Source organism: Gallus gallus, chromosome 2 (genome assembly GCF_016699485.2).
Source record: "Gallus gallus isolate bGalGal1 chromosome 2, bGalGal1.mat.broiler.GRCg7b, whole genome shotgun sequence".
Taxonomy (NCBI): domain Eukaryota; kingdom Metazoa; phylum Chordata; class Aves; order Galliformes; family Phasianidae; genus Gallus; species Gallus gallus.
In genome coordinates, this window is record NC_052533.1 from 30,924,546 (window position 1) to 30,941,024 (window position 16,479).

At 52.4% G+C, this 16,479-nt stretch overlaps 3 protein-coding genes across 6 annotated transcripts in view; all 3 read left to right on the forward strand.

Moving 5' to 3' along the window:
- NUP42 (nucleoporin 42) overlaps positions 1 to 14,752 on the forward strand; it is a 53,183-nt gene extending 38,431 nt beyond the window's left edge. The window contains exons 1-6 of one of the 4 annotated variants that reach the window (XM_040696595.1): positions 8,670 to 8,999; positions 12,084 to 12,178; positions 12,506 to 12,582; positions 12,774 to 12,860; positions 13,498 to 13,582; positions 13,716 to 14,752. In XM_040696595.1, coding sequence (XP_040552529.1) covers positions 8,674 to 8,999; positions 12,084 to 12,178; positions 12,506 to 12,582; positions 12,774 to 12,860; positions 13,498 to 13,582; positions 13,716 to 14,695 — 1,650 coding nt within the window. In that variant the 5' untranslated portion in view covers positions 8,670 to 8,673 and the 3' untranslated portion in view covers positions 14,696 to 14,752. Of the gene's footprint in view, positions 1 to 8,669; positions 9,000 to 11,352; positions 11,683 to 12,083; positions 12,179 to 12,505; positions 12,583 to 12,773; positions 12,861 to 13,497; positions 13,583 to 13,715 lie in introns of those variants that run through there. The other 3 variants (XM_040696594.1, XM_046922787.1, XM_046922802.1) reach the window with 3 other exon arrangements.
- On the forward strand, positions 155 to 5,369 carry LOC107055885 (nucleoporin NUP42-like). Its single transcript, XM_046934326.1, has 9 exons — positions 155 to 341; positions 812 to 1,205; positions 1,607 to 1,701; positions 2,029 to 2,105; positions 2,297 to 2,383; positions 2,877 to 3,168; positions 4,545 to 4,621; positions 4,813 to 4,916; positions 5,330 to 5,369. Exons 1-9 carry the CDS (start codon positions 245 to 247, stop codon positions 5,367 to 5,369), a joined length of 1,263 nt encoding a protein of 420 aa, XP_046790282.1. The 5' UTR covers positions 155 to 244.
- LOC124418316 (nucleoporin NUP42-like) lies at positions 6,079 to 8,364 on the forward strand (the record flags this gene model as incomplete). Its single annotated transcript, XM_046937913.1, has 5 exons — positions 6,079 to 6,399; positions 6,801 to 6,895; positions 7,223 to 7,299; positions 7,491 to 7,577; positions 8,071 to 8,364. Coding segments are annotated over exons 1-5 (873 nt in total), but the record flags the coding sequence as incomplete, so codon positions are not given.
- Positions 14,753 to 16,479: the final 1,727 nt, after the last annotated feature.

Sequence of the window (16,479 nt, forward strand, 5' to 3'; positions counted from 1 at the left end):
AAGGGCGAGTGAGTTTTCTTGCTCGCTGCCCGAGCGTCTTGTTGACAAGCCAACCCATGAGCGGGCTGCCAGGTATTTCCATCAGTGTTTGTAAGTGTTTCAGCCGCTGCGCGGCTCCCCTCGGTGAGGTCACGGCGGCCGTTGACGTCACAGAGGCGGATGACGACACGGCGGCGGTTGGCGGCCGTAGGCGGCGGTTGGCGACGGTAGGCGGCAGCAGTCGGTCGGCGGCACGCGTGCAGCCATGCCCATTTCCCAGGTCTTCCTGCAGGGTCGCTGCCACTTCGCCGACAGGTGCCGGAACGCGCAAGCCAGCGGCCGCTGGGGGCGCCCCTACCCAGGTACCGGGCGGCGGGGAGCCGGAGCAGGGAGCTGCCGCGTGGGGCTGCGCCGCGAAGGCGGCTGCGGGGGCTGCGGGGTGCGGCGGTCGGTCCCGAAGTGCCAGGCGTGGGACGGCGTGCCCGCGCCAACCTGCCGTCCGGAGGCGCCTCGGGGCTCCTCGGCCGCGCGGCACAGCCGCTGCCGCAGGCGCTGCCCGCCCGGACGGGACCCCCGTGTGCGCGTCCCGCCCGGGCGCCGCCGCTTCGGGCGGGGGCCGCGCTGTGCGGAGCGGCTGCCGTCGTGCGGGACGGCCGGCGGGCTGCTGTGGGCACGGGGACGCCGTGGCGGGGCTGCGCGGAGGGCTGCGCTTCAGACGTGCCCGGGGTGACTCGCTGGGAGAACGTTTTCTTTGCGACTTCTCGCTGGCTTCGTGGGCGTTGTGCGAATCGCGACCCGTCTGAGACGCTTTGCGTCCTTTCTTCTTCGTTAGCAGCTCCCGTCAGAGGAGCCAGACGAGGATGGGGTGCCGCTACCCGGAGATACGCAAACCATATCCGGCCGCGGGTGTTCCAGCGCACGGCAGGAGCTGGAGGAGGAGGAGGAATGGGTGCTTCTACCCAGAGAAACACAAACCTTCTCCAGCCAGCCGTTTTCCAGCACACGGCAGGAGGAGGAGGAGGATGGGGCGCTCCCGCAGCCGTTACGCAGCCTCCTGTGTTTGCAAACAGCACATCGGGTGGCAGCGGTGATGGAGGAGGACTCTCTGGTGCCTCCGGTTTTGGACCAGCGGGCAACAACGGTGCGGTCCTCTCGCAGAACGCATTCTCTGCGTTAAGCAGTGCACAGCCTGCTGATGGCCAGAGAGATGGACAGCAGAGCCTTCTGTAAGTGATGCCCCTGTCCCCTGGAAAGCGCTTGCAATGGGCTGCTGAAGTGCTTACAGGCGTCCTGTGCTTAATGGCGAGGACGCGATCCGGAGGGTGGAAGCTGGGCCGTGTGGGGAGACCCATAGGAAGCCCTGGGGTTTGGTTTCTCTTCAAGACCTGATGTGATGTTGTTGCGGTTCAAGGATAAGGTGAAATGCTTAGTGGGACATCTGTGTGTCCAGCACAGTGACTGTCGTGTCTTTGACAGATAACGGAATAGTTCAGTTGTTGCCCCTCCGCAGCGCCCTATGGAATGAATTGGAATGGCTTTTGTCTACTTGAGTTGGACTTTGCTTTTGGCAAAGATTCTGCTTCTGACCGTGTGATTTCTTCTTTTGTTGTTCTGTTCTGTTTTCTAGTGACGTTATAGCGGAAGACATGGCAACGTGGGAATCTTCTGGACAGTGGATGTTTTCGTGTTACTCTCCTGAGACAGGCAAGCCTAATGTTCCAGGTAGGTAACCTGGTTGTTAGCGTTGCTGAGTGCTGCTACTGCTTAGAATGCATTTCTATACTTGTCCACACTGCTTTGCCTCGATGGGACCGTTTGCAAGGTGATGCCCTGCCTTGTGATGCAGCAGGTAGGGGCACTGGGTGATGGTGTTCCTTTGGTGTGTTGGCACCTTGGAAGTTCATCCGGGAGTCCTTTTTGTGTCTCCAAGTCGAAGCAGGTTCTCCCAGGTGGTGTAGCGAGGGCAGTTTCTTGTATAGCTCTAGAGGGCAATTTTGTCTTCTGGTTGTATTTCCTTTGGAGCATGTTTGATTGGTTGCCTCCCTGCAGGCTTTGGAGAGTTCTCGGCTGAGGAGGTGCGTCTGGAGTATTATAACTGCAGTGCAAACAACAACACTGGCTACTACGTAAGTATTTGAAACAACTGACCTTCTGTTGATCAAGTGGGGCAAAACCTGACGTGTCCAGCCTGGAATTGTCTTTCAGCTGGTCAGATCACTCTAGTTGCTCGTTTTTCAAAACCAACACAAAACAGAGCAAGACAAAAGCAAAACCAAACACCCTTAGTGAGAGCATGTTTGTGTTTTCCCATGCCTAGATCAACTCTGTCAATCAGTTAGTGCAGCAGTGGAGAAAGAGGCTGCAGGAGCTGAAGGCTTTAAATGGCTCGGGAAAAGCAGCGATGGTAAGTGTTGAGGAAAGGTAAAGCATTTGTGTTCCTGATGTTGCTTTTCCATAAGCCTGGAGTGAAGGTTTTCCTTAGGATTCACATTTAGACAGTGCTCATTAAGCTGCCTTGCTGTCACCAACATTGGTTTCAGTTGTAAAGGCTGTTAATGTAACCACGTCTAAGACGTGATAGCACAGCAGAACAGTTGAGGCCAACACTGAGTGATCAGGGAGATGGCGTAAGTCGATTGAGGTGGCGTCTGCATGAAGTGCATTGAAGTTGCAGTAGCGTGATTGGACCTCTTGCTCAGTTTGGTTGTGAAGGTGAGGAGGTGGGGTTCAGAGTTCAGCACAGGCGATGGTTGTGCAAGAGACAGAGAGCAGGCTGAGAAGGGGATGAGAGCTGCATGAGGTTTTGGTCACTCCAATTCCTTTTTGCCCATCAGTCGTCAGATTGATGGTGCTAGGGTGTTTGACAGAGAATAGCCTGAGAGCATTTTGTGTTCCAGCAGAATGGCGGTGGAGGAGGAGGAGGAATGGGTGCTGCTACCCAGAGAAACACCAACCTTATCAGGCCAGCCATGTTCCAACACACGGCAGGAGGAGGAGCAGGAGCAGGAGGAGGAGGAACAGGAGGAGGAATGGGTGCTTCTAGCCAGACAAACACCAACCTTATCCAGCCAGCCATGTTCCAGCACACGGCAGCAGGTGGAGGAGGCGCTGGAGGAGGAATGGGTACCACTACCCAGAGAAACAAAAACCTTATCAGGCCAGCCATGTTCCAGCACACGGCAGGAGGTGGAGGAGGAGGAGGAATGGGTGCTTCTACCCAGACAAACACAAACCTTACCCAGCCAGCCATGCTCCAGCACACGGCAGGAGCTGGAGGAGGAGGAGGAATGGGTGCTTCTACCCAGACAAACACAAACCTTACCCAGCCAGCCATGTTCCAGCACACGGCAGGAGCTGGAGGAGGAGGAGGAATGGGTGCTTCTACCCAGACAAACACAAACCTTACCCAGCCAGCCATGTTCCAGCACACGGCAGCAGGTGGAGGAGGCGCTGGAGGAGGAATGGGTACCACTACCCAGACAAACACAAACCTTATCCAGCCAGCCGTTTTCCAGCACACAGCAGGAGGTGGAGGAGGATCGGGCACTCCCGCAGCCGTTACGCAGCCTCCTGTGATTGCAAACAGCACATCGGGTGGCAGCGGTGATGGAGGAGGACTCTCTGGTGCCTCCGGTTTTGGACCAGCGGGCAACAACGGTGCGGTCCTCTCGCAGAACGCATTCTCTGCGTTAAGCAGTGCACAGCCTGCTGATGGCCAGAGAGATGGACAGCAGAGCCTTCTGTAAGTGATGCCCCTGTCCCCTGGAAAGCGCTTGCAATGGGCTGCTGAAGTGCTTACAGGCGTCCTATGCTTAATGGAGAGGATGCGATCCGGAGGGTGGAAGCTGGGCCGTGTGGGGAGACCCATAGGAAGCCCTGGGGTTTGGTTTGTCTTCAAGACCTGATGTGATGTTGTTGCGGTTCAAGGATAAGGTGAAATGCTTAGTGGGACATCTGTGTGTCCAGCACAGTGACTGTCGTGTCTTTGACAGATAACGGAATAGTTCAGTTGTTGCCCCTGCGCAGCGCCCTATGGAATGAATTGGAATGGCTTTTGTCTACTTGAGTTGGACTTTGCCTTTGGCAAAGTTTCTGCTTCTGACCGTGTGATTTCTTCTTTTGTTATTCTGTTCTGTTTTCTAGTGACCGTATAGCAAAAGACATGGCAACGTGGGAATCTTCTGGACAGTGGATGTTTTCGTGTTACTCTCCTGAGACAGGCAAGCCTAATGTTCCAGGTAGGTAACCTGGTTGTTAGCGTTGCTGAGTGCTGCTACTGCTTAGAATGCATTTCTATACTTGTCCACACTGCTTTGCCTCGATGGGACCATTTGCAAGGTGATGCCCTGCCTTGTGATGCAGCAGGTAGGGGCACTGGGTGATGATGTTCCTTTGGTGTGTTGGCACCTTGGAAGTTCATCCGGGAGTCCTTTTTGTGTCTCCAAGTCGAAGCGGGTTCTCCCAGGTGGTGTAGCGAGGGCAGTTTCTTGTATAGCTCTAGAGGGCAATTTTGTCTTCTGGTTGTATTTCCTTTGGAGCATGTTTGATTGGTTGCCTCCCTGCAGGCTTTGGAGAGTTCTCGGCTGAGGAGGTGCGTCTGGAGTATTATAACTGCAGTGCAAACAACAACACTGGCTACTACGTAAGTATTTGAAACAACTGACCTTCTGTTGATCAAGTGGGGCAAAACCTGACGTGTCCAGCCTGGAATTGTCTTTCAGCTGGTCAGATCACTCTAGTTGCTCGTTTTTCAAAACCAACACAAAACAGAGCAAGACAAAAGCAAAACCAAACACCCTTAGTGAGAGCATGTTTGTGTTTTCCCATGCCTAGATCAACTCTGTCAATCAGTTAGTGCAGCAGTGGAGAAAGAGGCTGCAGGAGCTGAAGGCTTTAAATGGCTCGGGAAAAGCAGCGATGGTAAGTGTTGAGGAAAGGTAAAGCATTTGTGTTCCTGATGTTGCTTTTCCATAAGCCTGGAGTGAAGGTTTTCCTTAGGATTCACATTGAGACAGTGCTCATTAAGCTGCCTTGCTGTCACCAACATTGGTTTCAGTTGTAAAGGCTGTTAATGTAACCACGTCTAAGACGTGATAGCACAGCAGAACAGTTGAGGCCAACACTGAGTGATCAGGGAGATGGCGTAAGTCGATTGAGGTGGCGTCTGCATGAAGTGCATTGAAGTTGCAGTAGCGTGATTGGACCTCTTGCTCAGTTTGGTTGTGAAGGTGAGGAGGTGGGGTTCAGAGTTCAGCACAGCCGATGGTTGTGCAACAGACAGAGAGCAAGCTGAGAAGGGGATGAGAGCTGCATGAGGTTTTGGTCACTCCAATTCCTTTTTGCCCATCAGTCGTCAGATTGATGGTGCTAGGGTGTTTGACAGAGAATAGCCTGAGAGCATTTTGTGTTCCAGCAGAATGGCGGTGGAGGAGGAGGAGGAATGGGTGCTGCCACCCAGAGAAACACCAACCTTATCAGGCCAGCCATGTTCCAACACACGGCAGGAGGAGGAGCAGGAGCAGGAGGAGGAGGAACAGGAGGAGGAATGGGTGCTTCTAGCCAGACAAACACCAACCTTATCCAGCCAGCCATGTTCCAGCACACGGCAGCAGGTGGAGGAGGAGCTGGAGGAGGAATGGGTACCACTACCCAGAGAAACACAAACCTTATCAGGCCAGCCATGTTCCAGCACACGGCAGGAGGTGGAGGAGGAGGAGGAATGGGTGCTTCTACCCAGACAAACACAAACCTTACCCAGCCAGCCATGCTCCAGCACACGGCAGGAGCTGGAGGAGGAGGAGGAATGGGTGCTTCTACCCAGACAAACACAAACCTTACCCAGCCAGCCATGCTCCAGCACACGGCAGGAGCTGGAGGAGGAGGAGGAATGGGTGCTTCTACCCAGACAAACACAAACCTTACCCAGCCAGCCATGCTCCAGCACACGGCAGGAGGTGGAGGAGGAGGAGGAATGGGTGCTTCTACCCAGACAAACACAAACCTTACCCAGCCAGCCATGTTCCAGCACACGGCAGGAGCTGGAGGAGGAGGAGGAATGGGTGCTTCTACCCAGACAAACACAAACCTTATCCAGCCAGCCATGTTCCAGCACACGGCAGGAGCTGGAGGAGGAGGAGGAATGGGTGCTTCTACCCAGACAAACACAAACATTATCCAGACAGCCGTTTTCCAGCACACAGCAGGAGGTGGAGGAGGATCGGGCACTCCCGCAGCCGTTACGCAGCCTCCTGTGATTGCAAACAGCACATCGGGTGGCAGCGGTGATGGAGGAGGACTCTCTGGTGCCTCCGGTTTTGGACCAGCGGGCAACAACGGTGCGGTCCTCTCGCAGAACGCATTCTCTGCGTTAAGCAGTGCACAGCCTGCTGATGGCCAGAGAGATGGACAGCAGAGCCTTCTGTAAGTGATGCCCCTGTCCCCTGGAAAGCGCTTGCAATGGGCTGCTGAAGTGCTTACAGGCGTCCTATGCTTAATGGAGAGGATGCGATCCGGAGGGTGGAAGCTGGGCCGTGTGGGGAGACCCATAGGAAGCCCTGGGGTTTGGTTTGTCTTCAAGACCTGATGTGATGTTGTTGCGGTTCAAGGATAAGGTGAAATGCTTAGTGGGACATCTGTGTGTCCAGCACAGTGACTGTCGTGTCTTTGACAGATAACGGAATAGTTCAGTTGTTGCCCCTGCGCAGCGCCCTATGGAATGAATTGGAATGGCTTTTGTCTACTTGAGTTGGACTTTGCCTTTGGCAAAGTTTCTGCTTCTGACCGTGTGATTTCTTCTTTTGTTATTCTGTTCTGTTTTCTAGTGACCGTATAGCAAAAGACATGGCAACGTGGGAATCTTCTGGACAGTGGATGTTTTCGTGTTACTCTCCTGAGACAGGCAAGCCTAATGTTCCAGGTAGGTAACCTGGTTGTTAGCGTTGCTGAGTGCTGCTACTGCTTAGAATGCATTTCTATACTTGTCCACACTGCTTTGCCTCGATGGGACCATTTGCAAGGTGATGCCCTGCCTTGTGATGCAGCAGGTAGGGGCACTGGGTGATGATGTTCCTTTGGTGTGTTGGCACCTTGGAAGTTCATCCGGGAGTCCTTTTTGTGTCTCCAAGTCGAAGCGGGTTCTCCCAGGTGGTGTAGCGAGGGCAGTTTCTTGTATAGCTCTAGAGGGCAATTTTGTCTTCTGGTTGTATTTCCTTTGGAGCATGTTTGATTGGTTGCCTCCCTGCAGGCTTTGGAGAGTTCTCGGCTGAGGAGGTGCGTCTGGAGTATTATAACTGCAGTGCAAACAACAACACTGGCTACTACGTAAGTATTTGAAACAACTGACCTTCTGTTGATCAAGTGGGGCAAAACCTGACGTGTCCAGCCTGGAATTGTCTTTCAGCTGGTCAGATCACTCTAGTTGCTCGTTTTTCAAAACCAACACAAAACAGAGCAAGACAAAAGCAAAACCAAACACCCTTAGTGAGAGCATGTTTGTGTTTTCCCATGCCTAGATCAACTCTGTCAATCAGTTAGTGCAGCAGTGGAGAAAGAGGCTGCAGGAGCTGAAGGCTTTAAATGGCTCGGGAAAAGCAGCGATGGTAAGTGTTGAGGAAAGGTAAAGCATTTGTGTTCCTGATGTTGCTTTTCCATAAGCCTGGAGTGAAGGTTTTCCTTAGGATTCACATTGAGACAGTGCTCATTAAGCTGCCTTGCTGTCACCAACATTGGTTTCAGTTGTAAAGGCTGTTAATGTAACCACGTCTAAGACGTGATAGCACAGCAGAACAGTTGAGGCCAACACTGAGTGATCAGGGAGATGGCGTAAGTCGATTGAGGTGGCGTCTGCATGAAGTGCATTGAAGTTGCAGTAGCGTGATTGGACCTCTTGCTCAGTTTGGTTGTGAAGGTGAGGAGGTGGGGTTCAGAGTTCAGCACAGCCGATGGTTGTGCAACAGACAGAGAGCAAGCTGAGAAGGGGATGAGAGCTGCATGAGGTTTTGGTCACTCCAATTCCTTTTTGCCCATCAGTCGTCAGATTGATGGTGCTAGGGTGTTTGACAGAGAATAGCCTGAGAGCATTTTGTGTTCCAGCAGAATGGCGGTGGAGGAGGAGGAGGAATGGGTGCTGCCACCCAGAGAAACACCAACCTTATCAGGCCAGCCATGTTCCAACACACGGCAGGAGGAGGAGCAGGAGCAGGAGGAGGAGGAACAGGAGGAGGAATGGGTGCTTCTAGCCAGACAAACACCAACCTTATCCAGCCAGCCATGTTCCAGCACACGGCAGCAGGTGGAGGAGGAGCTGGAGGAGGAATGGGTACCACTACCCAGAGAAACACAAACCTTATCAGGCCAGCCATGTTCCAGCACACGGCAGGAGGTGGAGGAGGAGGAGGAATGGGTGCTTCTACCCAGACAAACACAAACCTTACCCAGCCAGCCATGCTCCAGCACACGGCAGGAGCTGGAGGAGGAGGAGGAATGGGTGCTTCTACCCAGACAAACACAAACCTTACCCAGCCAGCCATGCTCCAGCACACGGCAGGAGCTGGAGGAGGAGGAGGAATGGGTGCTTCTACCCAGACAAACACAAACCTTACCCAGCCAGCCATGCTCCAGCACACGGCAGGAGCTGGAGGAGGAGGAGGAATGGGTGCTTCTACCCAGACAAACACAAACCTTATCCAGCCAGCCATGTTCCAGCACACGGCAGCAGGTGGAGGAGGCGCTGGAGGAGGAATGGGTACCACTACCCAGACAAACACAAACATTATCCAGCCAGCCGTTTTCCAGCACACGGCAGGAGGTGGAGGAGGATCGGGCGCTCCCGCAGCCGTTACGCAGCCTCCTGTGATTGCAAACAGCACATCGGGTGGCAGCGGTGATGGAGGAGGACTCTCTGGTGCCTCCGGTTTTGGACCAGCGGGCAACAACGGTGCGGTCCTCTCGCAGAACGCATTCTCTGCGTTAAGCAGTGCACAGCCTGCTGATGGCCAGAGAGATGGACAGCAGAGCCTTCTGTAAGTGATGCCCCTGTCCCCTGGAAAGCGCTTGCAATGGGCTGCTGAAGTGCTTACAGGCGTCCTATGCTTAATGGAGAGGATGCGATCCGGAGGGTGGAAGCTGGGCCGTGTGGGGAGACCCATAGGAAGCCCTGGGGTTTGGTTTGTCTTCAAGACCTGATGTGATGTTGTTGCGGTTCGATGATAGGGTGAAATGCTTAGTGGGACATCTGTGTGTCCAGCACAGTGACTGTCGTGTCTTTGACAGATAACGGAATAGTTCAGTTGTTGCCCCTGCGCAGCGCCCTATGGAATGAATTGGAATGGCTTTGTCTACTTGAGTTGGACTTTGCCTTTGGCAAAGTTTCTGCTTCTGACCGTTTGATTTCTTCTTTTGTTGTTCTGTTCTGTTTTCTAGTGACGTTATAGCGGAAGACATGGCAACGTGGGAATCTTCTGGACAGTGGATGTTTTCGTGTTACTCTCCTGAGACAGGCAAGCCTAATGTTCCAGGTAGGTAACCTGGTTGTTAGCGTTGCTGAGTGCTGCTACTGCTTAGAATGCATTTCTATACTTGTCCACACTGCTTTGCCTCGATGGGACCGTTTGCAAGGTGATGCCTTGCCTTGTGATGCAGCAGGTAGGGGCACTGGGTGATGGTGTTCCTTTGGTGTGTTGGCACCTTGGAAGTTCATCCGGGAGTCCTTTTTGTGTCTCCAAGTCCAAGTGGGTTCTCCCAGGTGGTGTAGCGAGGGCAGTTTCTTGTATAGCTCTAGAGGGCAATTTTGTCTTCTGGTTGTATTTCCTTTGGAGCATGTTTGATTGGTTGCCTCCCTGCAGGCTTTGGAGAGTTCTCGGCTGAGGAGGTGCGTCTGGAGTATTATAACTGCAGTGCAAACAACAACACTGGCTACTACGTAAGTATTTGAAACAACTGACCTTCTGTTGATCAAGTGGGGCAAAACCTGACGTGTCCAGCCTGGAATTGTCTTTCAGCTGGTCAGATCACTCTAGTTGCTCGTTTTTCAAAACCAACACAAAACAGAGCAAGACAAAAGCAAAACCAAACACCCTTAGTGAGAGCATGTTTGTGTTTTCCCATGCCTAGATCAACTCTGTCAATCAGTTAGTGCAGCAGTGGAGAAAGAGGCTGCAGGAGCTGAAGGCTTTAAATGGCTCGGGAAAAGCAGCGATGGTAAGTGTTGAGGAAAGGTAAAGCATTTGTGTTCCTGATGTTGCTTTTCCATAAGCCTGGAGTGAAGGTTTTCCTTAGGATTCACATTTAGACAGTGCTCATTAAGCTGCCTTGCTGTCACCAACATTGGTTTCAGTTGTAAAGGCTGTTAATGTAACCACGTCTAAGACGTGATAGCACAGCAGAACAGTTGAGGCCAACACTGAGTGATCAGGGAGATGGCGTAAGTCGATTGAGGTGGCGTCTGCATGAAGTGCATTGAAGTTGCAGTAGCGTGATTGGACCTCTTGCTCAGTTTGGTTGTGAAGGTGAGGAGGTGGGGTTCAGAGTTCAGCACAGGCGATGGTTGTGCAAGAGACAGAGAGCAGGCTGAGAAGGGGATGAGAGCTGCATGAGGTTTTGGTCACTCCAATTCCTTTTTGCCCATCAGTCGTCAGATTGATGGTGCTAGGGTGTTTGACAGAGAATAGCCTGAGAGCATTTTGTGTTCCAGCAGAATGGCGGTGGAGGAGGAGGAGGAATGGGTGCTGCTACCCAGAGAAACACCAACCTTATCAGGCCAGCCATGTTCCAACACACGGCAGGAGGAGGAGCAGGAGCAGGAGGAGGAGGAACAGGAGGAGGAATGGGTGCTTCTAGCCAGACAAACACCAACCTTATCCAGCCAGCCATGTTCCAGCACACGGCAGCAGGTGGAGGAGGAGCTGGAGGAGGAATGGGTACCACTACCCAGAGAAACAAAAACCTTATCAGGCCAGCCATGTTCCAGCACACGGCAGGAGGTGGAGGAGGAGGAGGAATGGGTGCTTCTACCCAGACAAACACCAACCTTACCCAGCCAGCCATGCTCCAGCACACGGCAGGAGCTGGAGGAGGAGGAGGAATGGGTGCTTCTACCCAGACAAACACAAACCTTACCCAGCCAGCCATGCTCCAGCACACGGCAGGAGCTGGAGGAGGAGGAGGAATGGGTGCTTCTACCCAGACAAACACAAACCTTACCCAGCCAGCCATGCTCCAGCACACGGCAGGAGCTGGAGGAGGAGGAGGAATGGGTGCTTCTACCCAGACAAACACAAACCTTACCCAGCCAGCCATGCTCCAGCACACGGCAGGAGCTGGAGGAGGAGGAGGAATGGGTGCTTCTACCCAGACAAACACAAACCTTATCCAGCCAGCCATGTTCCAGCACACGGCAGCAGGTGGAGGAGGCGCTGGAGGAGGAATGGGTACCACTACCCAGACAAACACAAACATTATCCAGCCAGCCGTTTTCCAGCACACGGCAGGAGGTGGAGGAGGATCGGGCGCTCCCGCAGCCGTTACGCAGCCTCCTGTGATTGCAAACAGCACATCGGGTGGCAGCGGTGATGGAGGAGGACTCTCTGGTGCCTCCGGTTTTGGACCAGCGGGCAACAACGGTGCGGTCCTCTCGCAGAACGCATTCTCTGCGTTAAGCAGTGCACAGCCTGCTGATGGCCAGAGAGATGGACAGCAGAGCCTTCTGTAAGTGATGCCCCTGTCCCCTGGAAAGCGCTTGCAATGGGCTGCTGAAGTGCTTACAGGCGTCCTATGCTTAATGGAGAGGATGCGATCCGGAGGGTGGAAGCTGGGCCGTGTGGGGAGACCCATAGGAAGCCCTGGGGTTTGGTTTGTCTTCAAGACCTGATGTGATGTTGTTGCGGTTCAAGGATAAGGTGAAATGCTTAGTGGGACATCTGTGTGTCCAGCACAGTGACTGTCGTGGCTTTGACAGATAACGGAATAGTTCAGTTGTTGCCCCTGCGCAGCGCCCTATGGAATGAATTGGAATGGCATTTGTCTACTTGAGTTGGACTTTGCCTTTGGCAAAGTTTCTGCTTCTGACCGTGTGATTTCTTCTTTTGTTGTTCTGTTCTGTTTTCTAGTGACCGTATAGCAAAAGACATGGCAACGTGGGAATCTTCTGGACAGTGGATGTTTTCGTGTTACTCTCCTGAGAAAGGCAAGCCTAATGTTCCAGGTAGGTAACCTGGTTGTTAGCGTTGCTGAGTGCTGCTACTGCTTAGAATGCATTGCTATACTTGTCCACACTGCTTTGCCTCGATGGGACCGTTTGCAAGGTGATGCCCTGCCTTGTGATGCAGCAGGTAGGGGCAGTGGGTGATGGTGTTCCTTTGGTGTGTTGGCACCTTGGAAGTTCATCCGGGAGTCCTTTTTGTGTCTCCAAGTCCAAGTGGGTTCTCCCAGGTGGTGTAGCGAGGGCAGTTTCTTGTATAGCTCTAGAGGGCAATTTTGTCTTCTGGTTGTATTTCCTTTGGAGCATGTTTGATTGGTTGCCTCCCTGCAGGCTTTGGAGAGTTCTCGGCTGAGGAGGTGCGTCTGGAGTATTATAACTGCAGTGCAAACAACAACACTGGCTACTACGTAAGTATTTGAAACAACTGACCTTCTGTTGATCAAGTGGGGCAAAACCTGACGTGTCCAGCCTGGAATTGTCTTTCAGCTGGTCAGATCACTCTAGTTGCTCGTTTTTCAAAACCAACACAAAACAGAGCAAGACAAAAGCAAAACCAAACACCCTTAGTGAGAGCATGTTTGTGTTTTCCCATGCCTAGATCAACTCTGTCAATCAGTTAGTGCAGCAGTGGAGAAAGAGGCTGCAGGAGCTGAAGGCTTTAAATGGCTCGGGAAAAGCAGCGATGGTAAGTGTTGAGGAAAGGTAAAGCATTTGTGTTCCTGATGTTGCTTTTCCATAAGCCTGGAGTGAAGGTTTTCCTTAGGATTCACATTTAGACAGTGCTCATTAAGCTGCCTTGCTGTCACCAACATTGGTTTCAGTTGTAAAGGCTGTTAATGTAACCACGTCTAAGACGTGATAGCACAGCAGAACAGTTGAGGCCAACACTGAGTGATCAGGGAGATGGCGTAAGTCGATTGAGGTGGCGTCTGCATGAAGTGCATTGAAGTTGCAGTAGCGTGATTGGACCTCTTGCTCAGTTTGGTTGTGAAGGTGAGGAGGTGGGGTTCAGAGTTCAGCACAGCCGATGGTTGTGCAACAGACAGAGAGCTGAGAAGGGGATGAGAGCTGCATGAGGTTTTGGTCACTCCAATTCCTTTTTGCCCATCAGTCGTCAGATTGATGGTGCTAGGGTGTTTGACAGAGAATAGCCTGAGAGCATTTTTGTATAGCTGCAATTGCTGGTGGTCAGTGTCCAATTAAGTTTCTCGGGGTTAGGTTAAATTGGGTGGCACACGCATGTTTTTGCTTTAAGAGTGGATTGAAAGAGACTTGCCCGTGTTGGCATGTAGTTTTCATGGACGTATTTGGAATTTTTTCAGCAATCTCCGACCAAGAATGCAGTCACTCAACCTCTGCCTTCCCTTGGCTTCGCAGGACAGCAAGCCCCAAGCACTGGGTTCCCAGGTAAGCTTCTGCATAAAGAGCCAGCACTTAAACAGGCGTTGCTAAGTTTTCTTCAGCAGGATTGAAGTGCAGCAGCGTTGCAGTATCACAGGTGTGCCCATTCTGACCGTTCTTATCCATTTCATAATTGCAGGCTTTCCTGTGAGCAGCAGCAGCGGTGCTGCCAGTTTCTCCTTTAAGGCCAATCCCAGTGTCCCACCTGGAAACGCTGCGGCTGTTGGGAGCTCTGCTGCTGCCTCCAATCCTCCTACGCTTGGGGTGACGTCCTCGCCCAGCGTTCCCAATCCTGTTGGCTCTGGCAATTCTTCAGCCCCATCTGCAGCCCCCTCGTCACTTAACGCTCCTGGAGCAACCGGTGGTTGTGGAACTTCTGGGCTTTCAGGCTCTGGAAGTTCTGCTGCTGCAAACTCTTCATGCACCGCTCTGCTCCCTGGGAGTTCTGCTGCTGCAAACTCTTCAAGCACCGCTCCTCTCCCTGGAAGTTCTGCTGCTGCAAACTCTTCAAGCACTGCTCCTCTCCCTGGGAGTTCTGCTGCTGCAAACTCTTCAAGCACCGCTTCTCTCCCTGGGAGTTCTGCTGCTGCAAACACTTCAAGCACCGCTCTGCTCCCTGGAAGTTCTGCTGCTGCAAACTCTTCAAGCACCGCTCTGCTCCCTGGGAGTTCTGCTGCTGCAAACTCTTCAAGCACTGCTCTGCTCCCTGGGAGTTCTGCTGCTGCAAACTCTTCAAGCACTGCTCCTCTCCCTGGGAGTTCTGCTGCTGCAAACTCTTCAAGCACCGCTCCTCTCCCTGGGAGTTCTGCTGCTGCAAACTCTTCAAGCACCGCTCCGCTGCCAGTTTCTGCAATTCCCAGTGCAGCGACAGGAACTTCCCAGTCAGGTGCAAGCAGTGCTTCGGCTGCACAGACTGCCGGTGCCTCTGGACATAACGTAACGTCCGCGCCTTCTGCAGTCCGAGACGGTATCAGACCAGAGCGGTTATATACACCAAGGAGTGAATTAACAGCTGAAGAGTTGCGGCAGTTTGCAGCCAAAAGGTTCACGCTAGGAAAGATACCTCTGAAACCACCACCCGCAGACATGTTACATGGTTCGGACTCGAGTTTATTCTGAAGTTATATGTCTTAGTTGTTGTTTTGTGACACTTTCAATAAACAATGTTGTGTTGGAGCCAGGAGTTGGAATGCTTTCTTCTGACTTAACTTTTCCTTGAATCTCTTCAGTCTTTGCAGCGATGAGCTCACAGGTGTAAACGTTTCAGCAGTGTATTTTCTCAGGCTTTATTCCTTTTTTTGAGTGGGGCTTTTAAATCCCAGTAAGTTAGTGAAAGTAAAATGACGTAGTAAAGGGTCCTTTTGTATTTCCCTCTGTGAACCTGGGGGAAAGACCTTTTGTGAAACGTAGGAATGCTTTGGTGCGGTCTTCAGAGCCTAGTGTGAGTGAAGTGCTAGAGAGAGCTGCATGCGGGGCACAACTGCTTGCTGTCGGACCGCCTTGGCTTTGGCTTCATGTCAAGAGGGCTTGTGCAACTTCTGACAGCTGTGGTTGGGCGTGGAGCTCTCCTGTGTTGCCTGTACCTTCCGTGACTGTGGGACCCCTTCCCTGGACGATGCATTTTAACTTCTGTTGGTTGTTGTGCCCGAGGTCATAATGCACGCATCAGCGTACTGCAGCTGGTGAGGGACAGTGCTGAAAGTGTTCCTCCTTGCTAACAAACCTGTGCTTTGTTACTTTGACACCTCTTGGATACAACCTTTCAAGCAACTGTAAGACCACCCCCCTCATTTATGTGGCTTGGTACACTTTAGTTGTCTAGTTCTCAAATCTTGGTGGGGGCATATATTAGTGATACCTATACTGAGCGGATGCTGTTAAGGTACGTATTTTGCCAAGGTGCTATAAAGCAGGGGTCAGACATTTTCCAAAGGAGATACTAGAGTTGGGTGGAGAGAATATTTGTTTGTTCTGGACCAGGTTCTCCTGTTGGTGTTTCACAATCACGTAACCTCTTATGCCTCTTACGACACCTCTTTATGGGAAATAAAACAATCATTCTAGGAGATAATTCCTGCAATTGGGTGTTTCTTCCACGCTTGAAGAAACCTACAGCCTTAGAACTTCCCTATGGATGCATGGATTCCTACCAGAAGGCCATAGCACGCTGGATGACGCCTTGTGTCACGGCCTTATGATTTTTGTTACCTGCGTTCCACATCATAACTTCCCGTGAAGCACTGGGAGTTAAAGAGTGAACGCCCCACTTCCACGGACTGCCGATTTTCCGACTACCTGGCTCTGCGGAGAGCAGAACTACACAGCCCAGAGGACTTTGCGTTCAGAGGGGAAGATAAAGCCGGCAAGTCATGGCCCTCTTTCTCTCGCTGCCTGGCAGCGTGTGGGTGTGCTCCCCAGCCATTCCGTCTTCAGTTCAGAGAAAGGCCTTCGGTTTCGGACACTCTCCCGTTTTATTACATGGATTAGCCTCCATTCCAGTTATCGTGTATTATATTGTGTCATCTTGCATTCCGATGTCATATCTAGTAAATTCACTTTCCTCCGCGTGTCGTTGCCGCTGTTCTGTATTTAGGCCCAGCTCCCAGCTCCCTGCCCGTCCCCCTTTCCCTTTCCCTTTCCCTTTCCCTTTCCCTTTTTGGGCCGTTTTGTGGGCCTTTGTGGGCCTGCTGTTCCCCTGTCACGGACACAGGTAGACCCAGATAACTCCGTGACACCTTGCTGAAACAGCACCAGCAGAGACTAACTTTCCATACACGCTCTGTCTCTGATTCCTTTGGAGAGCAGCCAAAATCTCTTCTCAGTTTTGCTAATTCAGTGGCTGAGAAGGGAATCTGTTGGTGCTTGCTGAAACACCTTGCTGAAACAGCACCAGCACATCTGAA